General features: G+C 56.2%; 1 protein-coding gene across 1 annotated transcript in view; it reads right to left on the bottom strand.

Moving 5' to 3' along the window:
* Window positions 1–872: 872 nt before the first annotated feature.
* Window positions 873–14,107, bottom strand: part of EFR3B (EFR3 homolog B) — a 32,304-nt gene continuing 19,069 nt past the window's right edge. The window contains exons 7-24 of the mRNA XM_084283379.1: window positions 13,359–13,508; window positions 12,059–12,193; window positions 11,683–11,761; window positions 10,483–10,618; window positions 9,816–9,977; window positions 9,131–9,242; window positions 7,215–7,266; window positions 6,818–6,990; window positions 6,063–6,138; window positions 5,196–5,357; window positions 4,665–4,796; window positions 4,512–4,579; window positions 3,971–4,098; window positions 3,504–3,595; window positions 2,483–2,531; window positions 2,119–2,225; window positions 1,888–1,937; window positions 873–1,617 (exon numbers count right to left, since the gene is read on the bottom strand). Of these exons, the coding sequence (XP_084139505.1) occupies window positions 1,512–1,617; window positions 1,888–1,937; window positions 2,119–2,225; window positions 2,483–2,531; window positions 3,504–3,595; window positions 3,971–4,098; window positions 4,512–4,579; window positions 4,665–4,796; window positions 5,196–5,357; window positions 6,063–6,138; window positions 6,818–6,990; window positions 7,215–7,266; window positions 9,131–9,242; window positions 9,816–9,977; window positions 10,483–10,618; window positions 11,683–11,761; window positions 12,059–12,193; window positions 13,359–13,508 (1,969 nt within the window). The 3' untranslated portion in view covers window positions 873–1,511. The remainder of the gene's footprint in view (window positions 1,618–1,887; window positions 1,938–2,118; window positions 2,226–2,482; window positions 2,532–3,503; window positions 3,596–3,970; window positions 4,099–4,511; window positions 4,580–4,664; window positions 4,797–5,195; window positions 5,358–6,062; window positions 6,139–6,817; window positions 6,991–7,214; window positions 7,267–9,130; window positions 9,243–9,815; window positions 9,978–10,482; window positions 10,619–11,682; window positions 11,762–12,058; window positions 12,194–13,358; window positions 13,509–14,107) is intronic.

The following is a 14,107-nucleotide window of genomic DNA, read 5'->3' as shown; positions in this document are numbered from 1 at the left end:
ATAGAAAGATGTCAATGTGTAATTACAGCTTAAAATAACCGCGGGGAGACGTGGCAGGGAAACGTGGCGTGGCCGGAACGAGGAGCAGGATGCAGGCAGAGGTGCTGAGGCCACCAGGAACCAAGGGGCTGAGCTGCCCCGCTGGTCCTGTGCCACGTGCAGCTCCCACCTCCCCAATTTCAGACCCTCCTGAAATTGGAAGGCGTTTGGGAGCCAGATTTACCCTGTAAATTACTGAATACCTCCCAGGCATCTTTTTCTTCCCCATCCCTACCATCTCCAGCTCGCAATTCCGGCTCAGTAGGAGCCAAAAGGATCCCAAATTCTCCCCCGAGGGTCTTTTCTCTCCCGTGTCTACAGAAAAAAACTCAACAGCCACATTTCTGCCCAGTCCAAATCCAGATCCACAGCCTGCCAGGTGCAGGGTCTGAAGGTGGGACCCCATAAAACCCCTCTCGCTGCAGCCACCTTCCCGCAGCACTCGTGTTCTCTGAGTTAAGCCAGGATTTAACCAAAGGGATTCTGTTAAAAAAAAAATAAAATCTCTTTTTCAGGCCGTAACGCCAAAACTGTGAGATCCTGAACCAAAAATGTGAAAATAGCTGGTTAAATGGTTGCCAAGTCCCAGCGTGGCTGCTCCTCACGCCTCGTGCCACGGCTCCGGGTGCCCCACCGCACGCACGCTGCCTGCGGGCTGCCCGACTCAGCAACCTGCTGATGGCATGGACAAGAAGCACAGCTCCCCTCCTCAAAAAAAAGAGAAAAAAAGAAGAAAAAAAGAGAAAAAAAAAAGCGTTTTCACAAGTAAAACATGTTTTCAGGTGACCTGGAACCAGCCAGGCTGCTGCGTGCAGCATCTACATCCGTGATGGGACAACTGCCACCCTCGTGTCGCACCGGGCACCCTCTTGTCCAGGACATCAAGGGCAGCTTTGAGGAAAATTCGGGGGAATTGCCCCCGCACCAGGGCAGCTGCCAGGAAGACGCAGGCCAGGAGCTGGCTGTGGGGACTGCACAACCCCAGAGACCTGCCTGGAGCACGGGGCACGCCGTGCCCTGCGTCCCCTCCTGCTTTTTCCACTCCCACACCCCGCAGCTTCCTCCTGCACCCTCGCCAGGGGCTCTGGCTGTGGCTGATGGATGATTTGGGGAGGAATTCCCCAATGGACCAGGTTTTGCTTTGTGCTGGGAGGATTTAGGCACCCGATGCTGTCCGCCAGGAGCCAGACCCTCTCTCCTCTCTCCTCCCCAAAAGCAGAACTGCAGAGGGAGGTCAGAACCACGACACCTCCCTGCACCTCCTGCCAAAAAACGCGGCTGCAGAGGGTCACGAAAGAGAGTCCGGGAGTCAGGTCCGTGGTGCCAAGGAATCTCGGGGTAGCCTCGGTGTCCGTGTCCCTTTCTGTCACATGCACGAGGACGCGGTCCCCGCGGGGCCGCCGCTGTCTCCCCAAGAGGTCCTTCGGCACGAGCTGCGCGGGGGCAGCTCCCTCCTAGCAGCGCAGCCGCCCTCAGTACACGCACAGGTCCGGGAATTTCATCTCGTACACCGGGATGGAGTGGTTCTGGGGCTGGCCGTAGGCAGCTGTGATGGTCCCCGACGGGCTCGGCGGTGGCCTGAAAGAGGAGAGAGGCAGGGAGGCGTTTTACGGGGTTGTTTTATAAAGAAGCGAGGCCTGCTGCAAAAAAAACAATGAATTTTTACACCACTTCAAACCTCTCCCGTGTCCCAAAGCTGTGGGGAATTGCAGCAAACAAACCAAAAGCTACTCCCAGCGACCCTGTGCCATCACGGACACCCCAACCCCGGGCCAGCACCCGTTCCCAGCACCCAAAAAGCACCACGAGGGGGATTCTCAGCCGTGCTCGGCCACCTCCCCAACTCACCGTATGGTGATCTCGAAGATCTGGTTGAGTTTGCTCTGCAGCAGCGTCGCCTGCAACACACGCGGCGGCTGCGTTAGTGCAGCTGCACCCCCGGCAGGACAAACACCCCGCCGGCCTTCCCCGGGGAAGGAGGAAGGTGGCTTGGCAAAATTCAGAGCCTCATCGCCACCTTCCACCTCTCCCAGGGCCACAATCTCCCCAGATTGTGGGGATTTAGGTGTGGGGACTCACCCGGGCGCCGCAGTGAGCGGCGATCTCCTCGAAGGGGGCTTTCTGGAATTTCTCCACCACTTGGCGCCTCCGCTCCCGCTCCTGCTCCTCCACGGCGACGCTGTCTACTGAAGCAGAGGGGAGGAGATAGCTCTCAGGTGCTCCCCAAACCTCGAAGGATCTGGGGATCCCTAAAAAGCTGAGGTTGGGTCTTCAGGGACACCCCGGGGGCAGGGAGATGGAGCTGCCTGGCCACCCTACAACCTGGGGGCAACGCTGCTGTGACAAAACACTGTGGATCTGTGGTGCACGCACACAGAGGGGTGACTGTACCCACACCAACCCCAAAAACACTCCCTAAAGCCTCCTCCTCTTCCTCACTTACCTATGGCCTTCTTCAGCGTCTCATACGTGATCTCTTCTGCTGGTGCTCTCTAAAGGGAAGGGAAAAGCAGAGGGGGCTCAATACGCAGCACGGGACACTCTTTTGGGATCAGAGCATCCCAAAAGCAGCGCTGGGGCTGCATTCTTGCACCAAAACACAGCCCAGCCTTAAAGGACAGGGAGTTCCTGGCAACCTGTACTTTTCAAGTGCTTTTTCAGGCTGGACTACCCTGGCCTTATATCTCCCATGGCTAAGAAACACACATACCAGGAAAATAAAGATTTGCCACCCAAAAAAGCAACGTGAGACCCTTCCTGCTGTGCACGCTGGGATCCATCAGCACCCAGAGGGGAGCATCAGTGGGAAATGGGGATTTTCTGCCCCCCACTTGCTGCCAGACCAAAAAGGGCTGAGTTATACGCCCCTGAGCTCACAGCCAGCCAAACATGCAGCCAAAATGAAGAATTTTAACTCAGCTGCACGCTGCCAGGCTGCCAAAACAGCACCGAAGGAACAATGCAGCCTCTGCAACCCTGGTTGTGAGAAACTAGGTTGTGTTTTTGCAGTAGAGAATTAATTTTCTGTATTCCAAGGTAGTTGTGTAGTCATAATAAGGAGAAATGCTGAGTAGATAAGCGGCCAGTAGAAGGCCTCGCTGTTCCAAAATAAGGTGGAAGCTTGAGACAAACAGGATGAGCAGTGGGAGAACAGTAAAACAAAGATCACGGGTTCTCAAAACATAAGAAAGGAGAAATTAAAGGGTTAAAAAAAAGAAAAAAATTGTACATATATGGTGTAGAGGAGCGTTGAGTAGCTTGTGAACCTGTAGTACTCAGCCAGTGAGGAAACAGGAGGTGATCAGGTGTTGAGGAATAAGGAATAAAAGGTTAGGATTTGTTTTCTAAAATGTGCTCCTGATTGACAGGATGCCCGCCCTTGCAATCGTGAATAAAACAGCTTCACAGAAGGTCCTGTCTGAGGGAAATTATTGAGATTTTTCTCACGTGGTGTCTCACGGTACCTGCTCTCGCTCAGGACTGTTCCTAGACTCCACCTCGACCTGCAGGGAAATGGTCTCACCGATGCTCTTCCTCTTGGACAGGCGATCTTCATCTGGGGAGGAAGAAAATGGGCAGAAGAGCTGATGGCAGCCACCCCGGCACCCCCAGATGTGCCTCGTGTCCCCTCCCCAGGGTAGCAGCCAGTCTGCTCGGGTTTTCACCCTAATTCACCCAGCCCAGCAGCATCAAGCCAAGCCCAGCAGGCTTCGTGGCTCCATCAGTCCAGCCAGCCATGCACGTGGCGACCCCAGAAAGCTCCCACCTGATAGTTTTGTGCCTCAGTTTCCCCAAAATTGCGCCTCTAAGGGAAGGCAGACCAAACACCGGGCCCACGTGTGGCACAAGGACTTCACATCCCCGTGACTGTGCGGAATGAGGGACTGGTTTCCTGCCCCACGGCCCTCCTGCACCCCAGGGCAGCACGTACCTGTCAGCTGGGGGACGTACGGAGTGCTGAGGCGGTCCGAGTTGTAGCCGCTGCCCCCCAGCACCTCGCTGATCTTGCTCTGCCAAAAAAAGACCTCCGGGCCCAGGCGGTCGAGGCTCTTGCTCAACCTAGAGGGATGGAAAAAAAAATAAATAACAAAAAATGAAGCCCGGGGGAAATGGCAGCACCTCTTCTGCTCAGGGAACAGCACCAGGAGGTTTCCAGCCCCTTTAAGGTAGGAACAGTGGGCTCACGTGGCTCCACTTTGTGTCACCACAGCTGGAAATGTCACAGTATCTCTGGACACACTGGTGTACAGCCAGCTGGAAGTGCCAGCTTCGGCAGCTGGACCCTTCCCTGACTGCACGGGGTCCTCCTCGTAGCCAAAAAAAAGGATGGAGAACACTTGATGCCATCCCCAGATGGGAAAGGATGACAAGAAGAGGCACACAAAGAGCTGATCAACTCCACCGCTCCTATAGGTGCTGAGTCCTCAGGATCAGCTGGCAGGGAAGAGGATGTTTCCAGCAGAGGCTCTCACCTGGGTCTCTCCACGAACACATCCTCAGGGAGCAGATAGGGAGCCTCCTTCTGCCGCATCTGGATGACCTGCGGAAGGCAAGGAACCAAGCTCAAACCTCGCAGGTGCCGGGGGGGCTGCAGAACTCGAGGATTCAGCCCGAGCCCCTCGCACCTCGTGGATGTGCTGGCAGAAGGTGGGCACGGTGATGAGCTGGCTGATGAGGTTCAGGTAAGCTGCTCCGAGGGCAAAGAGCGCGCAGCGGTTGTAGGCCGTCAGGTTGTCTTCGTTGATCTGGGCGATCTCCTGCAGCAGAGAGAGACAAAAAACCATGAGACGGGGACAGGCAAGGTCCCAGGGGGGTCCCCACCCACCTCCCAGCACCAGCACCCTGCAAACGTTTCAGCTTTTGGGGCACTGCAGGAGCTGGCACGCTGATTAGGATCAATCCCTGCAAGTGCAGAGCTGATCCCACTCATGCAGCAGAAGAAACGGGTGAGGAATTTGCATCCCCCTTGCTCGGAGACCCCAGCTCCAAAATAAATCCCCCTCCCAGAGGATCCTTCCGTTCCTCCTGCCTCTTCCCAAGCGCAGCCACACCTGCAGAGATTACATCTGGAGGGGATGAAGCCAGGTAAGACGCTGGGGAAGGAGCATCCCGGCCCACCCAGCACCAGCAGCACGCCCAGCTTCCCATCTGCCCACCTGCACCGCCAGCACCAGGCGGATGAGGTCCACCACAACCTCCTCGTTAGCCAGCTCGATGCTGATGAGCATCAGCATGCTGTAGAGAGCCTCGTAGTGAGCCTGCACGTTGCTCTCCTCCTTGCAGATCAGGTAGATGTGCCGGTAGAGCTGCTGGCCGTGCTGTTGGGACACGGAGGGACACGGTCACCTACTGAGCATCCCCTGCAAGCAACGCTTCCACCGACACAAAAAAAAGAAAAGCAGCAGGGCCCAGCAAAGGGGCCACCATTCGTGATGATCCAGAGCTCTTTAGATAACTAAGCAAATGAAAAAAGCCCCGGGAGAGGCAGCTGTGACCACCAGGTGGTGGTTTCACCGCCTGCTGCTCGATCCTGACAAGGAGGAGGCAGCAGCAGGGCTGAGAGCAGAGGCTGGGGCAGGCAAACGGTGCTCGTAGCACCAAGCAGAAGGGAAACGCAGCTCTCCTGAGCCCAGGGGGCTGCACTGCTGCTCCCTGGCATGCGAGCTAACAAACTGACCCTCTCTCGGCCTGCAGGTAGTTCCAGAGGGGTTTAAAACGTTTTCAGGCGTGGTGCAAAGCTGGGAGAAATAAAAATGATTAAAAAAGAACAATATGCAGAAAAATATGAAGAAAAAGCTGCATTTGGGACACGAGTACATCCTGGGATAGCCATTTCTCCGGGCAAATAGCAGATTTAGAGGTGTACAAAGGCCCACGGACAAATCCCACTGGCTTTTCCCGAGGATATCCCCGGGTTTCGTGGTCTCATGGGACCCCAGGTCCCTATTGTAGCTTGGGGAAACCAATAAACTGTTCCTACACGGGTCTGTGTAAGGACAGCTCGACCCAAACCCCAACTCTACCTTCTTCATGAAGACAGTATCCTGGCGGGAGCACTTCTCCACCTTCAGCTTCAGGACTGAGATGTCGCTGATGGTGCTGCAAAGAAGAGGAAAGGGAAAACTCAGAGAGGAGGAGGTTTGCACGATTCCCACACGCCTGCAGAGCTCTGGCCAGGAACAAGCCCTCCGGGAGGAACCAAGGGTGGGGAAGCTGAAGGTTGGCTTCAAAACCCGTGTGAGCAATTCGGATATTCAAGAAGAGCCAAATCACTACAGGATTTCAAGGCAGTGGCACTCAGGAACACAAAGGCAAGTTGACGAAGCAGCATGCACGCAGGCTACTTTAGCAGGAGCACCGCAAACCCCATGGAGGTTATTTCCATGTGAGATTAGTCACCTGCTTCTGATTTAGCTTCATTCCTCTCCAGAGTAAGGCTAGCTAACTGCAGCGCAGCGCCACCCAGCAGGGCTATCTGTGGGGATGCAATGCAGTCCATGAACCCCCTCGAGGATATCACTGCTCCTGCAAATCCTCCTGGGAGCAGTTCTGCCTGACCACGCTCGTGCCACATCCCCCTGGGCACGGAGAGGCCCCCACAACCCCTCTGGCTCCCGGCAGCATTAAACCACCCCAAAAACTGGCACGTGATTTAAGAAGAACTCTTCCAGCAGCTCCCAAGCCTGCCGGCACCCTTAAACCTGGCAGATCTCCCTCCCCAAACCTGCTCTGTGGGGTCTGCGGGTCCCAGCCCCGCTGGAGAACCCCGGGCACGGACCTGATGGTGGCGAATTTCTGCCGGTTGCCGTGGCGATCGATGAAGCTGATGAGGATTTCGAGGACAAAGAGGCGGATCTCAGCATCCTCCATGAGGGCTGAGGAGAGCAGCCTGTCCAGGAAGGCGCTGGGAAGCGCTGTCAGCATGTTGCTGCACTGGAAGCCCACTGAGACCTGCAGGCATCAAGGAAAAAAAAGGCAGGGAACGGAAAAGTGCCACTCAGGGGGTTAAAATGCAGCAATAAAAAGGGGATGCAGGCAGAAAAAAAATAAGTAGAGATGGAGCTCTTCCTGAACTACGTCAGGGGAGAGGTTCTGAGCTCAGGAACCCCACAGCAGCATGGTCACAGGCCTTGAAGGGGCTGGGCACGCCTGCAGGGACAGGGACAGCTTCATACCTGCAGCAGGGACTTCAGGAGCATGATCTGTGTCAGCCGGTTTCGGTTCTCCCTGCCAGGGAGAGAAGAAAAATGGTAGAAGCCACGTGAAAAACAAAACAACCTTCCTCCCACACCCCCAAAGAACAGAGAAGCCTCAAAGGGCAGGAGCAGCGTCCTGGAAGTCACCACTGCACACAGCTGTGCTGTCGAAGTCCCCAAAAATGAGGGTTTAACAGCCAGTAAAAAGGCTGGCAAAGGAAGAATGAAGAAAAAAAGAATTCATCCCAGCTTCGGTACCAGAAACAAGCAGGCACAAAGCGAGCTCAGGAGAAGGAACCACTCCACACGTGCCCATCCTACCAGCAGCTCCTGAGGGATCCAGGCACCAGATCCAAACAGGTCCCTCATTTTTAAGCTGCTGAAGAGTGGCAAGATGAAGCTGAGCCCTTCCTGTCCGTGCAAGCAGGTACCTTGGCTGCTTACTCTCATTTCTCTTCTTGCAAAGCCACCGAGAACCATGTTTACACTTCAGGGATGTAAAACTTTCTTTTTAATGCAAAGAGAAGAAATCTTGAATTCTTTACTGTCTGAACTCAATCTTTCCTAACCTTCTACTGGAAGAAAGGGACACATGGAGCTCTGGAGGGATTTCCAGACTGTCCCATCACCAAAACCTGCTGCCTACCACCACCCAGGGACACACCAAGAGGCAGCACTCCCCGAGGTGGAACTGCAGGCTGCAGCTCCTCTGCAAGCTGCTGGTTGGGTTCACTCAGACACCCATAGCAAGCCCCATCCCTCACATCTCCTGGGATTTAAAAATTCTACAAGGAGGAAGCTCAGGAGCTGGTAAAGGAGCGGTGACAAACAGCCTGGCACGGCCACAGAAACGCTGAGAAGCGGCTGGTGAATGGCATCAGGGGGCTACAGGCACGATCCTGCTGCTGCAAAGAGAGCTGCTGAACAGCCCGGGGAGCCCAGCACGTCTCTCACGACAGGAATCAGGATCGAACCAGGAGCTACCCCCACGTGAGCGAGGAGCAGAGCACGTCTCCCATCAGCCCGAGCCTCTCTGCCACACAGAAACAAGTGGGAACAGCCTGACCACACTCTGGGGATAAATATAGCCTGGAAATCTGTTCGCTCTTTACCTCCACGTTTCAGCGCCGATACCCTCGCTCCAAATAGCTCTCAGACTCGGCTCCAGCACTCCTCAAGGGGTTGTGTTGTTTGGGTGTTTTCCTTCCCCTCTCTTCCCCCGCAGCCTGGTGCACCCGCCGCCTACCACGCCGCGGCAATAAAAGCCTGGAGGCAGCTCGGAGGGGCCAAAAACGGGGTGGGGAGGCAGCAGGGAGCAGCTGGCCCCACGAAGCCATAAGCTTCTCAAAAAAAATAAGCTCCTCAAAAGCCACGGCTGCCTCGCTGCTCTAAGCACCCCGTCTGAAGTCACTCCCCTGAGTTTTATTCTTTCTCCCCTGCTAATTTTGGACAGCACCCCAGGGCAAACAAAGCTCCTTACCCAAATCTTTCAGGTGCCCAAAGAAAAGCAGAATTTCACTTTCCCCCCTAATGTGTTTCTAAGGACCTCAAAACCTGGTAATCATGGCTGCAGCAGACAGCAAAGTGTTTTGAACAAGGATCTCAAGTTCCTCAACTCCCCTTGGTGGAAGATCTTGATGCCCAGGCTTTCCAATAACGGAAATAAAATATTGAGATAAAATAAAATATCGATAAAATTGAGATCAAATAAAATATTGAGATAAAATGGAGATCAAATAACCCACCTCCCACCTTGTCCCCAAAAGTGGGAAGTTTCAGGAGCTCCCCAGCACTTCCAGCCCCACGTTCGAAGCCTTTTGCCTCCAGGCACGGGACAGAGGAAGGAGAGCAGGGCAGGGGGGAGGAAGAGGAGGGAGGAAGGCACCCGTTCTCACCCAGCTTTGCCAGCCTCGATGGACTGCTGCGAGGACGGCAGCGGCACCTTGTTCATGATGAAGACCATCACCTCGGACTGCTGGTACGTGGGCAGCGTGCTGGCAAAGGACCCTGAGGGGACAAGGACACGCTGAAAACTCGTGAGGAACAGCCCACCACCCAGAGGACACGCTGCCCTAAAAGTAAGAGGGTTGTGGGGTCGGGCAGCCCACCCTGCTCCGATCCAGCCCTCAGCCAGGCTGGGATAAGGAGAAAACCTCCCCGGATCTGGTACCTGCAGGCAGATTTTCCTCCAGGTGATGCAAAACCCATCCGAACAGGAGGAAAAGCCCCAGGCTCAGGTTGAGAGAAGCCAAGCCCTGTCTCCAACCCCTTTTTTTTTTTTTTTGGGTACATCCCCACCTTCGCCAGCTCCAGCAGGCTCCACCTGCCCTCTCCTCCTCCTTTCCTTCCTCCCTCAGGGTCTCCCACCCGGGGAGAAGCACGGGCTCTGCCCTCACACCGCAGCTCCTCCGGGGATTGCTGGGGCTGCGATGCCACCTGGCGATAACCCACAGCCACGCAAGGGATAAATCCCACTTCCCGGGGCTGCTTTTAGGACGGGGGCGATCCCGTTTCGCCCTGAGATGCAGAGGAAGAAAGCTCCCACCCCAGCACAGCGCCAGGAGCCGCAGGAAGCCCCACCTATGGTTTTAATGACGGCCTCCTGGAACATCCTCTCCTCGTGCTCCTTGATGATCTTGGTGCTGACGCCCGCGGTGCAGTCGTAGCTCCCCGTCAGCGCGTAGTCGATGCTGAGCCGCAGCTGCCTCAGCAGGGTGTTAAAAACCTCCAGCACCGTGGGGCCTGCGAAGAAAAGATGGGTGAGCTGGGCCAGAAGAGAGCCGTGCTTCTTCCCAGGGAGCTGGAGCCTCTAATTTCCCTAAGGATGGTGTGGTTTGCATCTCCTGTTACCCCATAAACAGATTGAAAACCCTTCTGGAAAAACACACGGTAAGTTTTAAACCCACCGGTCAAGATAGGAGAGAAACAGACTTCTAGGGGCAAGAGCAGCTTGGTGTATTTAGGGCAAGCCCCAGAAAAAGAGCCCTGAAAATCCCTTTGCCCCCTGCATGAAAGAGAGGGCTGGCATCACGTTCAGCTGCCTAAAGCCAGCCGTATGTGGGTGTTGTGCTCAGGTGCACTGAAATAGCACCCAACAAATCCCCAGCTCTCTCCTGGATGCTCCGGACCAGATCCTTCAACACCAGCTCACCCCAGAGCCCACCCCAAACCTCCAGCAGCTCTGCAGATCTCCCACCAAAACACAGGGGCAGCAGAACGGGCGGAGAGGACGGATCCGTGCACCCACCTACAGATCCCGAGGCTGCAATCACCGCTGCCTCCGACAGGACCTCGACGATGCCCGCGCGCACGGTGGCCGCGCTCTTGCTGTTGGCATCCAGGTGCCCCAGCAGCTGCTGGATCACGAGGTGGGAGTGCTGGGGCTGGAAGGGAAACGTGAACATCAGCGCAGGAGCCACGTGCAGGAGGCAACGACCCGCTCCTGTAACCCCACGGAGCCACCAAGGACAAATCCTGTGCGCGTGCCCATCAGTGCCGAGTCCCTTGCTCTTTCCAACACAGCTCCGGATGCAAAACGAGAGGGCACCCCCAGAGGAAGTCGTTTTTACAAGAGCTCGGAGCAATTTGCACAGGAAAAATGATCTGAAGAGCGGTGGAGATCGAAGGAAATCGTGACGATTAATCCTGGGGATTTCAGGGAGAAGGGTCCCGCTGAGTTATTGTGACCCTACACCTCCAGCAGGCATTAACGGGATTTTATAAAATCTAGCAGGGCTGTAAAGGATTTTAGGCAATTTGCAGGATTAGAAACATGAAACGAAAGTGGGGGGATGGCGACGGGCTTGTCAGAGCACTGCTTCTCCAAGCAGGGCTGTGGTTTGGCCGAGTCCAACAGCAAAGCAAACTGCCAAGGGGTGAAATGGGGCAGCCCCGGCACCGTGGGGAGTCAGCACCGTGCCCATCATCACACAGGGACCCGTGCATGGAAAAAAAAAAAGGACATTTTCCTTCACTTTGGGGGTTACCTAAATGGAAATTCCACAGCCAGGGCTCCCGGTGAAAAGGGGAAGAGTCTGGCAGGCTCTGTCCCTGTCTAAGGACTTTCCACCCCTCCTTTTCTGCAGGGACCGGGAGCTGGGGTTCACTTCCATGGCAGTGATCTGGAAAGAGGCAGCTCCCCCCCCAAAGCCCGCCTGCTTCCTTCGGAGCATTTCACAGCCTGCTGCCAACCCGTCTGATTCAGCAGGGCTTTGCTTTCTGCCGAGAAGGAGGCAGGCAGCACCCTAAAACGCACCCGGGTGGCACCCAGCATTTATCTGGGGGGTCCCCAGCCCACCCTGCCAGTCTGCAGCCTGTTTTGGGGCACGTTTGGGGGCTGGATCCATGGCAAGAGCTCGGTGTCGGCGCCGTGGGGATGCAGCAATGCGGCAGCTGCTGTGACTCAGCCCAGCCCCAGCCTCTGGCTGGAATCCCCCCAGCTCCCCACCTGGATGGAGTACATGATGATCCTGAAGCAGCGGGTGGCAAAGATCTTCGGCTCCCAGAGCGAGTGGTTATCCAGGTGGCTGGGGAGAGATGGAAATGAAAGGGGACGGTAACTGCAGGCCCCCCGAGGCACGCAGTGTCCGGGGACAGCCAGGAGCAGCAGGGAGCAAGCGACGCAGGCGAGAGCAGGGACACCAACTGCTCTCTGAAGCCACTTTCCTCAGCAACAGGTATCTATCCGGTGCCATTTTCCCTCAACGCATCCGAAAAGGAGAGCCTGAAGCCCGCTCACCACCTCCAGCACGCCTTCACCCCAGCTCCAGCCCTCATCAGCTGCTTCTCCGTGCCCTCGTGGCGAAAAAGGAGGCCCAACTTACATGAGGACGGGTTTGATGGCGTTCTTGATGTTGCCGTACGCCGCCCGGCCCAGCAGCTCCCTCAGGCACCTCTCCGCCAGCTCCGTGGGGCTCTCCTTCTCCTTCTCCGTGGCTTGCAGCGGCGAGGGGGAGCGGCTGTGAAAGCAGAGGAGGGCGACGAGAGTGGAGCCGAGCGTGCAGAAGCAGCGGGGGGAGAAGAGGCAGGGAGCCCAGACGGGGAGGGGATGGAGCAGAACGGTCGTGGGATCCGCCCCGAGCCCCTGCTGCCACGGGGCTGCCCCTCGAGCAGCGACAGCCACGCGTCACCCTGCCAGGAAGGCATCGGGGCACAGCCCAGGCATAAATCGGTGCTGGGTTTGAGCCAGATCGGAGGGCGCTGCAGGTACAGGGATCCCAGGGCCCCCTGGATGTGTTGGGATGGCCCCGTTCCCAGCCCCACGCCGTGTCAGGCTGCAGGAACAGCCCCCACGTCCCCAGGACTGGAAGGAGACTCAGTTATCAGGATGTTAGCAGTCTCCCAGGGGGGGACGCAGCCTCCCAGAGGAGGAAGAACAAAGCAGTTGGCGTGGCGCAGCACAAATCTCGCTGAACACGCACGCCCCAGAGGGGATCCCTCCCTTTTTCCACGCTGGGGCCGTGTGGCATGGCAGGAACACAGCAAACGCCTTTTTTCCACTCCAATGCTTCAGTTCACAAGAAAAAAGGGGATTGCATCCGGCCAAAAGCCGCCTTCCCAGGCCTGATCTCTCTCTCCTAAGCTTCAAAAGGAAAATCCCAGGAGAAATCCGTGCCTGCTTCCCCACTCTGTGCTTCTCAGCTGAGCGAGTCCCCTTCAGACACGCAGCTGGCGGCAAGCAGGCAGCCAGCAGGGGGTTATGCCACAAGAACGGAGGGGCAGAGCTCTATTTCAGCTCCTCACATTCCTCTTGCCTGGCCGTAACCTAATTGCTCAGGCAGCATTTCAGCACAAATCCTCGCAGGGGTCAGCCCGCGGAGCAGGCAGCTCGGATCCTTCACAAACAGAGCATGTCCTAACTGCAGGGATGGTGCTGAGAGCTCTCCTCCACAAGAACCACGCTGCCCTGCAGTGGCTGAGCCAGCAATCACCTTCCCAGCACCAGGTACCAGGCAAAGCTCCTGCCATCTGCATCATCCTCCAGCAAGGACACTCGCAGGGCTTCCCCTCCGACCACCCGCAGCTTTTTTTTACACCAGGTGCAGGCACAAAGCAGCCCACGGTGTCCCCCCCCAAAAAAAAAATGGCTAAAAGCAGCCCCGAAGCTGCCGGCAGAGCCCTCACCTCTCAGCCTCCTCCACGTGCTGCAAGTTGAAGAGCAGCGAGGGCACGATTTTGTCCATGTGCTGCGGGTCCCAGATGTTGGCCTGGAGTTCGTCGTTCACCGTCTTCCTCACCACCCCTTGCAGGCCTTTGATGCCAGACATCCGGATCCTGGGGGACAAAGCGACCTCAAAAGGTTACCCGTCTATATCCGTAGATAAAACTTGACATTTATAGACACACACATACACACAGGGGTGAAATTGTACAAGAAGTTGGAGAAAAGGTGTTAATTTCTGCCCCACAGGAGGGGTTTACACCGATAATGCCCCAATTCTCAGCTCTGGGCCTGGTACACCCCAGGGATGTCGCTCTGCCCTGCATCCCACAGCTTCAGCTTCCTATAAACCGACAGATCCAGGCAGGAAAGGCTCTGAATCAACCCAAATCGTTGTGGCAGCAGCAGGCGGCTCCCATCCACAGCCTTTCCTTCTCCAGGCGAGCTGCAGCCACGCTCTAACCCAGATGGAGAGGTGGCACCAGCTTCTCCCGAGGGGTGGATTTGGTTCTGTTTTTTACGAAGGGTTTTGGTGCTTTCTCTGGTCCCAGTAGCCACACCACACCCCCAGGGATGCTGGATAGCAGGAAACCGAGACGTGCTGTGACACCTGTGTCTTTTCTGGGTCCAGAGCTCTTGACCTAATCAACAGAGTCATCAGGAAAAATCTCCCTGCGCAGCTAAGTCTGAAACCAGCCCCTAAAAACCTTTT

The sequence above is a fragment of the Netta rufina genome, assembly GCF_964035555.1.
Source record: "Netta rufina genome assembly, chromosome: 3".
In the NCBI taxonomy this organism is placed as follows: domain Eukaryota; kingdom Metazoa; phylum Chordata; class Aves; order Anseriformes; family Anatidae; genus Netta; species Netta rufina.
This window is presented reverse-complemented; position numbering and strand designations above follow the sequence as displayed.